Consider the following 14,301-nt stretch of genomic DNA (forward strand, 5'->3'; position numbering starts at 1 on the left):
CACACACACACACACACACACACACACACACACACCAAGTTTGTATGTACAACTATAAGGTATTCTAGGTGGTGGAAGAAGTATCAAAGTAGCAAATGTAAAAAGTACTTAATATGCAGAATGGACCATTTCAAAATAATAAATATTATATAATTGAATTGGAATAGATGCATAATAATCCATAATTGTCACATTATTATATATATTACTATAATATCATCTTGTATATTATGTATAGAAATAAATGACTATTTGTGTACTATAATTTGTACAATATCTGTATAGTCTGTATATATATTGCAACTAAAGCTGTCAAATACAAATACATGCAGTGGAATAGTAAAATATAATATATTTCTCTTATACTCAGCGGAGTAGAAGTATAAAGTGGAATAAAATAGAAATACTTAAGTAAAGTACTACTACCTCAAAACTGTACTCATGTGCAGTACTTGAGGAAATGTACCGTAAGTAGCTCATTGGATTTTTGTGGGGTCTGTCCTGTTTTCTTTGGAATCAAGCTGTGGGATGTTGCCTGTGAGATAAGCTCCCCCTGGTGGATTACAAAATAAATCAACATTATAGCTCCACACAAGGTAAAACCACCTAAGTGTCTATATGTAACCTTCAGTTTGTGTTGATTTCTAGCAACTGCTTTGAACTACAACGATAGCCTAGTGTTTTAACCACACCTGCTGCCGTAAAGCTCTTTTCTTTACGGGGCAGTATTACCCACTGTATATGACTGAGAGGTAGAGTTCTTTTTCCTTTTACCGTTACGTTGTTCTTCGTTTAATTTCCTTCTTTTCTGTGATGTTCCTGACCCAATATCAGCAATAACTACAAAAGATGATTTGTAAGGTAAAATTAAAATACAATTAGGCCAAGGCCTAAGTAAAGAAAGCTCCTGTTACATTTTACCTGGCTCAAAAGGGTTACCCATCAGAATCCTTTGTATTCCACTTCCGGGATTGCTGTGGTGCTGCAGGAAATTCTGCCGGACACGTCTTTTCCGTCCCCGTCCTCTGTCTCTGTGTTGGCGTTCTAACCTATGGTGTATTTCTGAGGACTATGGCTAACAGGTTCTCATATCTCTGCAGGGTAAATCCAGACCGCTAGCGTGACTATTTGTCCAATTTGAGGACTATGGTTACCTGGTCCTCAGATCTTTGCAGGGTAAATCCAGACAGCTAGTTAGACTATCTACCTCTCTGTTAGTGTTCTAACCTCTGGTGGATTTCCGAGGACTATGGTTACCTGGTCCTCAGATTTCTGCAGGGTAAATCCAGACAGCTAGTTAGACTATCTGTATAATCTGAGGACTATGGTTACCTGGTCCTCAGATCTCTGCAGGGTAAATCCAGACAGCTAGCGTGACTATTTGTTCAATCTGAGGACTATGGTTACCTGGTCCTCAGATCTCTGCAGGGTAAATCCAGACAGCTAGCTAGACTATCTGTCCACTCTGAGGACTATGGTTACCTGGTCCTCAGATCTCTGCAGGGTAAATCCAGACAGCTAGCTAGACTATCTGTCTCTCTGTTAGTGTTCTAACCTCTGGAGAGGTTTCTGTTGCGTGACTATTTTGCAGCGGCTCTGTGCGGAGTTTAGCACTGCCCATGATGATTGTGATTAGTTTAAAGAAATGCCCTTGAAAAAGAGCACTTTCTCCTCCTATCCCAGAATGCTGTGTGCAGTAGCCAGACCCTACTTGAAAACGCTATGGAGGAGGGTCGCCAGTCTATATCGCGTCTACCCGCTACAAATCAATATGTGACTTTGCGGGAAAAATCAAACCTGGGCAGAGGTGTTACTAAAAACTATATAAAAATAATGTTCTTTTCACTGTTAGTCTCGTTTGCTGTTACAGGTCCTTTAAGATCATTGTATGAGTGTTAAAAAAGCTTCAGAAAATGTAAAAGTTACATATAGTCACTTTAACTGGACTAAGTAATTTATATTTTTTTATTTATTTTTTATTTATAATTTTTATATTTAGAGTGGTCTTGCACACATTTGTTTTCCATGTGAATTACTGCATCATAACTTTCCAGCTTCATCAGAAAAGAACTCGGAGGCAAAGAAAAACACCACAGGTTTTACTAGATTTATGAAGAACAGTTTATTGTAGATTTCAGTGATGAATTGGAACACCACCATCCTGACATGTTACCTCAATTTCAACAAAATCTCATGACAAATGGAAAAATTCTTTCAGTGACAGATCTATTTGGTACAGCAGGAAAGTTACTGACATTTCACCGTTACATTACTTGCACTGCACTTGCATAGTAGTCACCCCAACATTTACCACAGTTTGCATCCGTCACAGCCACAGGGGATGACTGGCTTTGTCTAACCAGCGTAGCATTATCAAAACAAATCTATATGTCCACAATGTTGAACATGGGATGAAAAACACCGAAAGTCATTGTTGGAAACCTCTGTAAGATGCCTTCCTTTCACTTATATTGCTTGCATGACAAAAAGAGTGCTCATTAATAAAATCAATACCCTGCACAAAATATGTATAGTGTGAAACTATGTAGAGAAAGTTTGTTAAATCATTCTTATCACTTATACTTTTGAACCAGCTTAATCCCAACACATCAGAGGATTTCAAACTAAAATACCATACTGTAAATGACACTTGCAAATGTATAACTTCTTTTCTGTAATAAATAAACTTGTCACTATTATGGACTCATTTCAAAAGCTTGTATCACTAAAACACCATTAAAATAAGTCACCAGTACTATAAGTTAATTAGGCTGACATTTAAAAGAACCTTTCAATTGTAATATCACAGTACAGAGTGTACTGTATTATACTTTATATACAGTATGTATTTGCAGGAATTGACATAGAGGTACATGTGACTTCAGCACAGTCCTATTGCCACAGTTACCCTGCCATACCATGCACAGTGCACAGAATGAATGCTCGGTGTTATCACATTAAAAACATTATTAGAGCATTGTGTAAATATGGTGATTTCTCAATTCCAAATTGATGACATCTAACTACTTGAATGTGAATAACCGACTCACAGCAGCCAAGTTGTGTGATGACTATGTGTGATGTAGGGTGACTAGTGAAATGTTTTGACTTTATTTAAAGATTCCCATGGTAACTAATTGTACTACAAGTTTGTTAATTTGTTTCAATTGTAATTATTGTAAATGGACCCTTTGTAATATGAATCAACCCATTTGCAATTTTACAAACAGATGTCCCTCATCTTTTTCATAATATGTGATTATTATTGAAGTAAGATGCTCAAATGTCATTTGGGTGTTTATAAAGAATGTGAAAAACAGTAATACCTGTGTATTTTATTGGTCATTGTAAAGTTTGGGACATGTGATCTTTTTAAAATGCTATTTTCATGTGCTGAATTGCTTACTGAAGGGAGGGGAGGCATTTCTGATATCTTCCAAATACACACATTAATGAGGAAAATTGTAAATATATAGATAATACATTTGGGTGCTGAAAACAGTTACAGATTTGGGGAAATTTGCTGGTTTGTTGTTTTGCCCAGGGTCAGGGATTGATATATATTTCATGTCTGTGCAACCTGTTCAGAAATAGGCCAGGGACATGTTTAGCCTAGCTTAGCGCTAGGTCAGGAAGCAAGGGGAAACAGCTATTTTAGCTCCATCAAACAGAAAACGTCTACCTTCTAACAACACCAAATATGTCTTATCTATACAGCTGATACTATTTCTACTCAATACATGAAACAGAAATGCAAAAACTCATGGTTTTACAAGCAGTTGAAGCAATTTCTACTTTGTGGCATGCAGCATCTCAACAGTCCTGTCCCATTTGTGGGCTGGTCTGGTCTGTGCACTGCAATAACTGTAAAACTGTAGTATGGACTTATTGGTAACTAGCTTGCTGGGCGAAGAAGAAGTCTGTACTGGTATGATAGCGTTGAAGGTTTTAGCTATAGTTTTTAACTCGCTAGCCAAAGGTAAGGTAGCCATTTCACTCTACTTTGTGCTAAGCTAGTATGAACACATCCCCATACATGTACAAACGTATATATCGCTGTACTAAATGCACAGTGACGACGCTTTATATCAATCTGACTGGGTAAAATGACAAACGAGTGTATTTCTCTAAATCCTTTAAGAATGATAAATACATGAGTACGTTCACTCCGGTGTCATACAAGTATTTTGAACAGATTTAAACTTGCCATGAGCATAGCTTGAACCATTGTAGCTTCCCTTCCTGCAGTCACTGAGGCACTACTTCCTTCAAAGAAGCCAGAGCTGAATGGATGCGGACATGAAGCCGGTTCTCAAAGTCGTAGCCTGTGAAATCCTCCTAAAACAGTTTAGATAGATAGATAGATAGAATTTAAAAATTAATTGAAACATCTGGGAAATTCAAATGATTTCCAATTAATATTATTGCCATGTAAATATTTTGTACCTTGGCTTGAAGTAGGAATGATCTTCCCCTTGCCAGAGTCTGAATTGCAATACAAAAAAGACTAGGTTAATACATGTGGCTCCATCATTTCATTTCAAATAAAAATTTGAATAAATGGAACTCTGAATTCTGGCAGACTGACTTCCTGTTTTGCAAGGAGTATACATCCAAGCTCATAGACGGCATACGGCTGAACATATGAGTTGATCTGTCGTCCATACTCATCTCTAGCAGCCAGCTGGAATGACTGGATCACAGATAACATGGATAGGAGAGCAAGCTGAGTAACATTTAAAGTGTAGATTTACTGCAAAGTCATTCAGTGGTAAACGTAGACATTTACCTGAACAGCATCCCTCATATTTCCATGACATTTGTGAATGGCACCAAGAAGAAGGTGTTTCAGGCCTCGGAATGAAGCCAAATCTAAACTCTGCAACACTGAGCAGACATGCAGAGGAAATTATCACAGGGGAAAATGAAATTCCTAGAAATCTGGCTGCAAGTAACTTGGTTATGTTGCTATGAATCTTCCATTCACCCTGATTCATTATCTGCAGGTTAGATGAGGAGCAGTTAGGAAGCGCTTTCCACAGATAGAGCACTTCAATTACACCGAGGATGCATAGCTCTCTGGTGGGGGAGATCTTTCTCAATCGCTCAGCCTGCAGATAGGGATCAGATAGAGAAGGACAACGTTTGTGACACACTTGTGATGACTTTTGAAAGAGAGAAAAAGAGCAAGCTTTGCAACAGAACCCACCCTTTTGACAGCAAACTGCTCTATTTGGTTGTTTTTTCTCTTGAACAGCTTCTGCACATCTTTTAAAACTCCGCTTGCTCCATCCAGGTCACCCAAAGCACCCTGACACACTGAGAAAAAGATTACATAAAATTCAGAATAGAGACATCTCAGCAGTGTTAGCATATGATAAAATGTGACAAGTGTACCTCCCGTCAAGTAAGCGTAGTAGCACTGCGACCATCGTGACTCATTCTTCAGCCTTTCAAATGACCTGTATGCATCTTCAAAATTCATCTCTATCATGCTACACCAACCTGAAACATAGACAAGCAGAGTCAATTGAATTCCGTTCTGTGCTCCATGTCAAGTGCCAGTATGTCACAACTAACCTGATGAGCAAACACGTACCAATCTCATAGAGACACACATGCTGGATCTCTCTTTGATCTGATGCAAGCTCTAGTGCATCATGGAAACAGGCCAAAGCACTGTTGATATGGCACTGGGGACAGAGAGCACACACACACACACACACACACACACACACACACACACACACACACACACCCCCAAACAAAACACACACACACACACCACACACACACACACACACACACACACACACACACACACACACAAAGGTAACTACATGCATGTGATGAATGAGAGTTGTTAGTAGATGTTGGTGAGTTAATTAACCATCTGACATGCATATTAATTATATGAGTTTGAACAGAGACTGCTGTACCAGCCTATGGTAAACAAAAGGTTTGTCTACTGTACAGTATTTTTGCCATCTAATGTCTTTATCCAGCATTACAAACACAGATAAACCACTTTAAAGGTCCAATATGTAATATATTTACTGTAATAAATCCAAAAATGACCCCAATGCATCACCCGATATTGAAACATGTTAAGTTGAAATATTATCTTTTCTGACAACAATGCTAATTCCGGTATTTTCTCCTTTTGTACTGTCCGTTCCATGACGTGATGTCTGTCTGCGTTTGGGCCTGTGTGTTGGTATCATCTGGCCAGTTGGACAGCCAGGCCGGGTTGCCAGATATATATATACACACCTGTAAACATGTAAACTCTATCCAGTATTTTGAATTTTTACAGCAGTAAATATTTTAAACACTAGCTGTCAGTATTACATATTGCACCTTTAACCTTCAATAGACGTGTTACAGTTTGGCTTATCTGTCACTGAATGTTTTTAACCGTGAGCCTGCTACACATACCTCCAGCCTGTGAACTCGTCCTTTAAAGAACATGAAGAGGGATGAGTTGGGGTAAACCACAGACTTTCTCTGCAGAATAGCTTTGGCTTCCAGCAGCCCCTCATGTGTATCAGAGCCATCCAGGGCAAAGAAAGGCAGCACTACTGTGTGGTACCACAAGAGGGCCAACCTGAGCAGGGAACACAACAGGAGACACATCAGTCTGAAATCTGGGATCTGAAGCTCAGTCACAATCTATAATACACTGAATATTTATGAAAGGTAAATATGCAGCTAAATATATACTAATATTGGCAGTATAGAATATATTTAAATTAGAGTAGGTCTATGTTTCACATCGTTGCTGTCGGGCTGAAACCTTTTGTTTGTTTGTTTGGGTTGCTAGTAAGCATTATTTTACAGAGTTACAGGACAATAACGTTGAGAATGACTAGCATAGTTCATCCTGGGTGACCCAATCACATTTGGACAGTTTTCACATGCTCGCTGTATACACACCTAAACATGTAAATAATTTTTGTTTGCAAAAGACGAATGCGTTGTTTTTAATTAGGCAGCAATGCACTTCCCATGCCTGCTCTGTCTGAAAATATTGGGACTAAAATTGTTATTACACACGCTTGCACTAATGGAGGGATGTCAGATTGAGGGGGGGCTGCACATGGAAAGGCACCCTGAGCTGTTTGGGGGTTTGATGCACAGACACTGCCAAGAGCCCAGGAGGTGAACTGGCATCTCTCCAGCTACCAATCCATACTTTTGTCCGTATGGGGGTTGAACAAGCAACCCTCTGGCTCCCTCTGCAACCCTCTGGCTCCCAACCCAACTCCCTACTGACTGAGCTACTGCCACCCCACAGATGTTTGACCTACCAGTAATATATCTCTGTGGGCTTTTGGAAAGGTTCAGATGTCAACTTAAAAGCCAACTTATGTGATTTTAGAATCACTACACTTGGGGTTAGGGTACTAAAAAGTACCTGACAGCAGGTGTCAGGGACTTTGTTTTGTCATGGAAAACCAAAAAAGACGAGTAGAGTTGAGTCGAGATGAGTCGAGGAGGTACCATGCTGTGGAAAAAGGCCATTAGGCTTACGCAGAGGACGTCAGTAGCCCTGGACACATTCACATGCACACTGCTAAAAGAATGTGGCCATTTGTGTGGCAATCTATGAATGTGGTCTGAGTGATCAGATCTCAATGTGCTCACATTTGTTGATTCTTAACATAAAAATACTGCTTATAGCTGCTTTAAAGTCTTAAGTTAAATATAGCTGTACAGTTTATTTCACAAGGATATCCCCCCTCCAATGCTATTAGTCTGTATTATTATACAATACAAGACTACTACTCACGTAGCGAGTGGTGCCTTCATGTCCTTGCTCTCACTTGCATACATAAGGGAGGACAGGCCCTGGACACGGTCACCAGGGAAACCCAGCAAGTTGATAATCTTGAGCAGGTGTGGAGGTACCATGGAGATGCACAGGTGGAAGAGGCCATAGCCGAAGCTGACAGAGCCTTTGAGCCGGTCCAGGGCCTCAGCCGTCACACAGTTCTCCACTACCACGTTGTGGTTGGCGTTGTCCGTTGAGAGGGACTCCTGGTGGACTAAGGGCCCCTGCTGACTGGCCTCCTGCAGCTGGCTGATGTCACTATGGCACTTATTGTACATTTTCCACGCCTTACGTAGAATCCAGCCTCCTTTGATATAAGCTGTTAGTGGAAATGTGAAACAAAACACTTTTGATGAGGTTGTCCATGGCTCAAGGGGAAGAACGAGACCACATTTTTCTATAAGAAAGTGATCATTAATCTCATTGATGTAGGGCTGCCACTGATGAGTGTATTCATAATCACTTTATTGATTCTTTTTTTAGCCACACTAGCAGTGGTGCTCTAGGATCAGTAATGTCAGTCTGTCCACTTTGGTACTTTAGTGGTAGAATAGTGCATATACTCCAGTACTTTACTGTACTATACAAATTTGAGGCATTTGTACTTTACTTGAGACTTTTCGGTTTATACCACTTTCTACTTCTACTTACTACAATTCAGATGGAAGCATTGTACTTTTGACATCACTACAATGATTTGACTTAATATTTACTAGTTACTTTACAAATTAAGAAATTATATGCAAACCATATGGAGAGCTTATAAAATATGTAGTTTTGTATACTACAATGCAGTACACTATGTAAAGGTACAGCTGAAAACATTAGTCAACCGATTGTTTAGTTGTTGGACAGAAATTTAATAACTAAGACTATTTTGATCTTTCAAGTGATTTTCATTCAAAACATCCCATGGTTTTAGTTCTACAAAATGAAGACTTGCTGCTTTTAATTTTAATTTTATTAATAATATTTTATTTTCATTTTTTTTTTTAAATGTTGGACTATTTGTTGGACAAACCAAACCTTCAATCAATTAATAATAATATTAATAATAATTATAATAATGTATACTTTATTAATCCCGCAAGGGGAAATTACAATTGGAGAAAATATACTTAACACATACTTTATTCTTACACACCTGACTTTACATAACACCTATACAGTAATTACAGTCCTCATTGCAAATTCAGTTATTTATTAACATATATATATGTGCTCCTAAATAAAACCAGGTACTCTGCTCTACACTGTTAATCTGTAAGTATGACATTTCTATCATCTTGTTCTTGAGTTATATCATTCATAAGAATTTACATACATTCTATGCTCAACATGCAGTCAGTCATACAGTGAGACACACTCTCCCATGATGACATAATGCCTTGAAAACTGGTTGCCATGAAAGACAGACAAATAAGGTGGGTTCGATTTCATTACCTGAAAGTTCTTGCTTGACGAAGGAGAGCACGGCAAGGTACACCTGACAGTCAGCAACGATAATCTGTCTCTGTAGGCGGTCCACAACCACAACTCCTGACCTCTGTGAGTCCATCTATTTCGTGCACACACAAACACACACACACATTCAATATGCAGTAATACAAGCACAAAAGAGGATTCACTTCCTGTGGCAGCTGAAGAAATTCAACCTGCCAAAGACAATGATGGTGCACTTATACACAGCCATCACTGAGTCCATCCTCACATCCTCCATCACCATCTGGTACGCTGCTGCCACTGCCGAGGAAAAGGGAAGACTGCAGCGTTATTCGGTCTTTAAAGAAGGTGATTGGCTGCAATCTGCCGCCGCTCCAGGACCTATACACCACCAGGACTGGGGTGTGCTGGACAAATAGTGGTTGCACCAAAATCTCTCGCCACATGAAGTGTTTTTTCCCCTTCGCCACTAGCCTTATCAACAAGGCCCGGACCCCACACTGATTCTCTGCAACCCCCAACCCCCCCCCAACCCCCCGGCTCTTCATGCCACTGTACTCTTTCTGCTGTACTACTCTTTTTGTTTCTATCTTTATTATTTTTTCATATTTTTCATATTTATTATTTAATACATACCCTGTGCATATACTTAAACTTATGTTGTTAATACCTATACTTATACTGTTTAATATTCCATGTAGAGAATGTGTGAACACCAAAACAAATTCCTTGTGTTAAAAAATGTACTTGGCAATACAACCCTTTCTGAATCTGATTCTGATTCTGATATACATAATCTGCAACTTCACCCAGAGGCTGGCAGCCAGAGTTTTGAGAATGTCCCAGAGCTTCTAGACAGCCCCCACATTCCTTACTCAAGAAGTTTGTTGATTACATTTCACAGCAGCACTAATGAAATCTGTGACTGGGTTTGGAATGATCCCATTGCTGCCTGCATCATTAGGCCTGATGCCGAGGATATAAACAGTGTTATCTGAGCAGCAGCCTGTTCTGGCAGACATATTAGGAGACATCAGTGACAATAGAAAACTGTTTGTTCACACAAACTAACTGAAAAATCTATATGTGTGAATTGGTGTTCTTGCTGCTCAACTTGACCAGTATAGCACCGTTAGTTAAGAGTTTCAAAGTTGCCATGCAACAGTCCATAAAACATATTTTTTCAATTGTCCACAGATGTACTGACACTTTTTTTAATCTTGTTTCTGATTGTTTCTATGACTCCGGAGCTGTCACTCTCGCACAGTTTCTCAGTGGTCCTCAGGTCGTCACAGGCTGTCTGCATCTTCTCCTCCTCAAATGTCATCATGGCGTTCTGCAATGCAATGAAACATTTTCTCATAATAAATCTTTTTTTTAAAAGCACTAATGCTTTGCATTAATATTCTAAAATCAAACTGTCTTATTTTACAGAGGACATTGATGCTTGGGGTGGCTTACAAACAGTAATAGGAGGGAAGGGGTGAAGTAACAGTCCAAAAAGAACAAAGGGCTCTTTCTGCATGACAGTGAATGGAAGAACACAGTGACATCTGTAACGCTGTGTGTTGGAAGTTGGAAAGATGCTACACAGCCAACACATGCAGAACATCTTTGCTCTGATGTTGCTGAAACCTCTTAAGATAACCCTTGATGAGTGAGGTTATAATCAGGGAGTACAAAATGTAATGATATTTGAATGACATTTAGAGATAGGTTTTATGGTTTAGCATTTTTATATTTTCAGGTAGAACTGAGGCATTCTTTCCTTTTATGCTGCATTTTCACTATCCCCAGCACACGTATGAATGCCCACCATATTGGTCAGATGTCACTTTGTGTTTGTGTGTGAAATCTCCCTCTCCCACTGGCGATGGATGCAGCGTTACTGTAATGTGCTTCTCTGTGAGAGCAATGCTGTTGTTGCAAGGAACCATCCATTATGTTAATGCTTGGAAAAGCAAGGGAGAGGATGCCAGTGGTGACAATAGCAACCAATCGGACAGATTGGGTTATTTCAGATTATACTGGGTGCTTTCCTTGTGAACTGTGACGGTAGGGGTTCAAATCTAGCTCTGCTGGTACATCAGTGATGAAATTGTATCAATCATCATAATTTCTATTTCTTAACACTAACTTTTATTTCCTCCAGCATTTTTGTTGTTCTCCAGCTGAGAGGAAACTCACCAGGAAACTAACGAAACTGGCCCCAAAGCTCATCAGTGGACTCTGGGTCCTACACAGAGAATAGAAAGGAGAAAGATGTTGAGACCACAGAAGAAAACAGAAAACAAACTCAGTTGGATATTCTGTTGAAAATTGTTATTACAACACAATCTCAATCAACGTCTTCATATTGCTGTGGCACGCCTATGTATCAGCACCCGGAAAGCAGAAGAGAATAGATTATAAGCATAACTGTTGGAGTCGTGGATGGTAACTTGTGTGCAGGAGCAGGTGCAGCTACAATCCCCATATTCAGCTGTCATGGCTGATGTGGGGGTAACTACTATCTGTTTGACGTGTTGCATCCACCTCGCACTATTAAATTTGTTTATTTATTTATTAATTTATTATTTAGTTTAAAAAGGAAAAATGCCCCCAAAACACAGGATACTTCAAAAAGCAGTCTGATGTACAGGGGGACATTCTGGTCACGTACTGTGGTTGCATAGTGCCTCTTTTCTCCATGATAAAAATAAAATAGAGGTGGTCTACAGTATGTCAATGGTAAGACAGGTAAGACCTGGGGCCAATAGACACCCACAAGCTTTCACATGCATTTGGAACCTAATACTATCTCATTTGTTTGAATTATTATTATATATGTGGAGCAATGTTTTCACAGTTTGCATAGTGGTAGTACATGCTGTACCTAGTGTTCTGAATTTCACTTTGATGTTTCGGCCACTTCCCAAAATGTTCTTGCAGTAATATCTTGCAAACACTAAAGCAATGCAAAACACTGCAATACATTATTATATACTGTATATCATCAAATAATTACCTGTATCTCCTGAAAAGCTCGTCGCTCTCTTTGAAGCCGTTGTTAAGCAGCATGTTAATACCTTGCAGGGCCAACTCAGCATCATCAATGTACTCTGCCTTCTCCTCTACCTGCTGCTGCTGCTGCTGTTGCTGCTGCGGGGACTGCTCGGGACCCGCCATTGTTTATACAGCACAGTTGCTGTTGGACTAACCCAGTGCGATGGAGAACAAATATGAATCTGTTTCTTTTCTGAAACAAACCCGCATTGATTTGTTTCAACTGATAAGGGAGACGATTTTAAACAGATAGGCTACAGAAACGGCTCACCTAAAAAAAAAAAAAAAAAAAAAAAAAGGGCCGTACAGCTTCCGCAGGCTCCAGACGTGTGCGCGCCTCGGGGATAGGCCACTGATGGCTCGCTCAATCTGCACTCCAGCGATTTACAGTTATCATTGTTCTTGCCGACAGCAGACGTTTGTAGCCTACGTTCAGTCAAGCCAACGCACCGTTATTTGTCAAGAAATCAGCCATCCGTCATTCCCCCCCACACCGCTTCTCTCCGCCGTGCAGCAGCATCCGATGCATTACATAACGAGGATCCAGGCTGCTGTGCTGCTCTGCCAGTCTCACGTAATGCACTCGTCAAACGGCCTGACGTCATAACGCACAGCGCATCGCCGGGTAGGATGGAGGGATGAGGCGAAGCATAGAGGCCAAGCTGCGTTCTGTCAACTTCCTTTGCTCAGACTCCCTCCACACCCCTAGGTCCACAACCCAGCCCTCCAGTCGGCAGCCAATAGACGAACAGACAGAGCAACCAGTAAAGTGAAGGCAGAGCTGCTGCACTTGGCCAGGTTTATGTTATTGTAAATTACTTTTGCCATGGCCCAGTATACTTATTTATATACGTCATTTGTTCATTTACTTTTTCTTCATTTCAAGATTATATTTTTGACACTTTTAGGCCTTATTTTTGACAGGTCAACTTCAGACATGAAAGAGGAGAGAGAGGGGGAATGACATGGAGCAAAGGGGAACCAAACTCTCGGCTGCTGCATCGAGGACTGAACTTCTGTAAATTGGCGTGGACTCTACCAGGGGAGCTACCCAAGCCCCTTTTGATCTTTTTCTGATACATCTTTTCACACCAATGACCAGTGTTTGGCTCTGTGCAGTGATTGTTGCCCTAATTCTAGGCCAATAAAGTGTGTATTTCAGTCACGTGGAAAAGGACAGCAAGGTTGTTGTGTTTTTAGCGGTTCCTACGGTAATTCTAAGCAGAGGAAGTGTGTCTGTTAGTTGGGAACATAGCTCTGCGTAAGCATGAGCTTTTATGACTGTCATATTGACAGCATCTAACGTTAGCTACTCTGCTGTGCTGTGGAGTATGTCTGGCTATGTAAGACAAGAATCTAGCAACATTGCTGGGGATGCTGCGGTCTCAACCTGGCAACCAACTTGAACCTTGAGTCTGAGAAGGAGGGGGCGGGGGAGATGACTCTCTCCAGTATTTTGAACTCGTACTGCAGTAACAATTTTAAATACTAGCTGTCAGTATTCATAGTATTCATCAGTATTCCTCAGTATACGTGTTGCACCTATGAGTGAATATTTGTTTTCTGTTTTGTGTAATGCTCATTGTGACTGTTGTTAAAAGAAACAAGTTACATTTATATATTTACTTAATATTAAAAAGACAGAGGTAAAGGTTATCAATTCTGTTTAAACAAAAACAATAAATACCTTATATTATACATATAATACATATTATTTAACAACATTATCAAAGACATGTTTTATTAAGATGCTGACGATAGCCACGCCCCCTCTGGGCTTCCGTAGATCTCCTTTATATAGCTCCGCCCCTCTAGTCTCTTATAACGGCCAGGCAGGTAGCAGCGAAATCAGAAGACGGCAGAGTATCCTCCCTCCCTAAATTACCGTTTTTTTGGACCAAAATGAGCCGCCGCCCGCTGGAACTGTGGAGATACTAATGGAGATATTTCGGTGAAAGTCTGGAGACAGAAACGGAGAC

The 14,301-nt window shown here is 40.1% G+C and overlaps 1 protein-coding gene across 1 annotated transcript; it reads right to left on the minus strand.

Moving 5' to 3' along the window:
* Positions 1-2,097: 2,097 nt before the first annotated feature.
* Positions 2,098-13,033, minus strand: LOC116695804 (tetratricopeptide repeat protein 39C). The gene is made up of 14 exons (XM_032526274.1): positions 12,285-13,033; positions 11,465-11,513; positions 10,485-10,613; positions 9,278-9,392; positions 7,793-8,153; positions 6,439-6,607; positions 5,600-5,693; positions 5,398-5,505; positions 5,210-5,319; positions 4,988-5,111; positions 4,790-4,887; positions 4,589-4,693; positions 4,447-4,485; positions 2,098-4,338 (listed from the first exon to the last, which is right to left on the minus strand). The coding sequence occupies exons 1-14, from the start codon at positions 12,443-12,445 to the stop codon at positions 4,249-4,251; spliced, it is 1,752 nt and encodes a 583-aa protein (XP_032382165.1). The 5' UTR covers positions 12,446-13,033; the 3' UTR covers positions 2,098-4,248.
* Positions 13,034-14,301: the final 1,268 nt, after the last annotated feature.

This window comes from Etheostoma spectabile, chromosome 9 (assembly GCF_008692095.1).
Source record: "Etheostoma spectabile isolate EspeVRDwgs_2016 chromosome 9, UIUC_Espe_1.0, whole genome shotgun sequence".
Classification (NCBI taxonomy): domain Eukaryota; kingdom Metazoa; phylum Chordata; class Actinopteri; order Perciformes; family Percidae; genus Etheostoma; species Etheostoma spectabile.

Coding starts and splice junctions, on each gene's coding strand:
- LOC116695804 (XM_032526274.1), bottom strand. CDS start 12,445: ATGGCGGGTCCCGAGCAGTCCCCGCAGCAGCAACAGCAGCAGCAGCAG. Junction 5,320..5,397: donor CTACGCTTACTTGACGGGAG/GTACACTTGTCA, acceptor TCTTTTTCTCAG/TGTGTCAGGGTGCTTTGGGT. Junction 4,694..4,789: donor ATATGAGGGATGCTGTTCAG/GTAAATGTCTAC, acceptor TCTGTGATCCAG/TCATTCCAGCTGGCTGCTAG.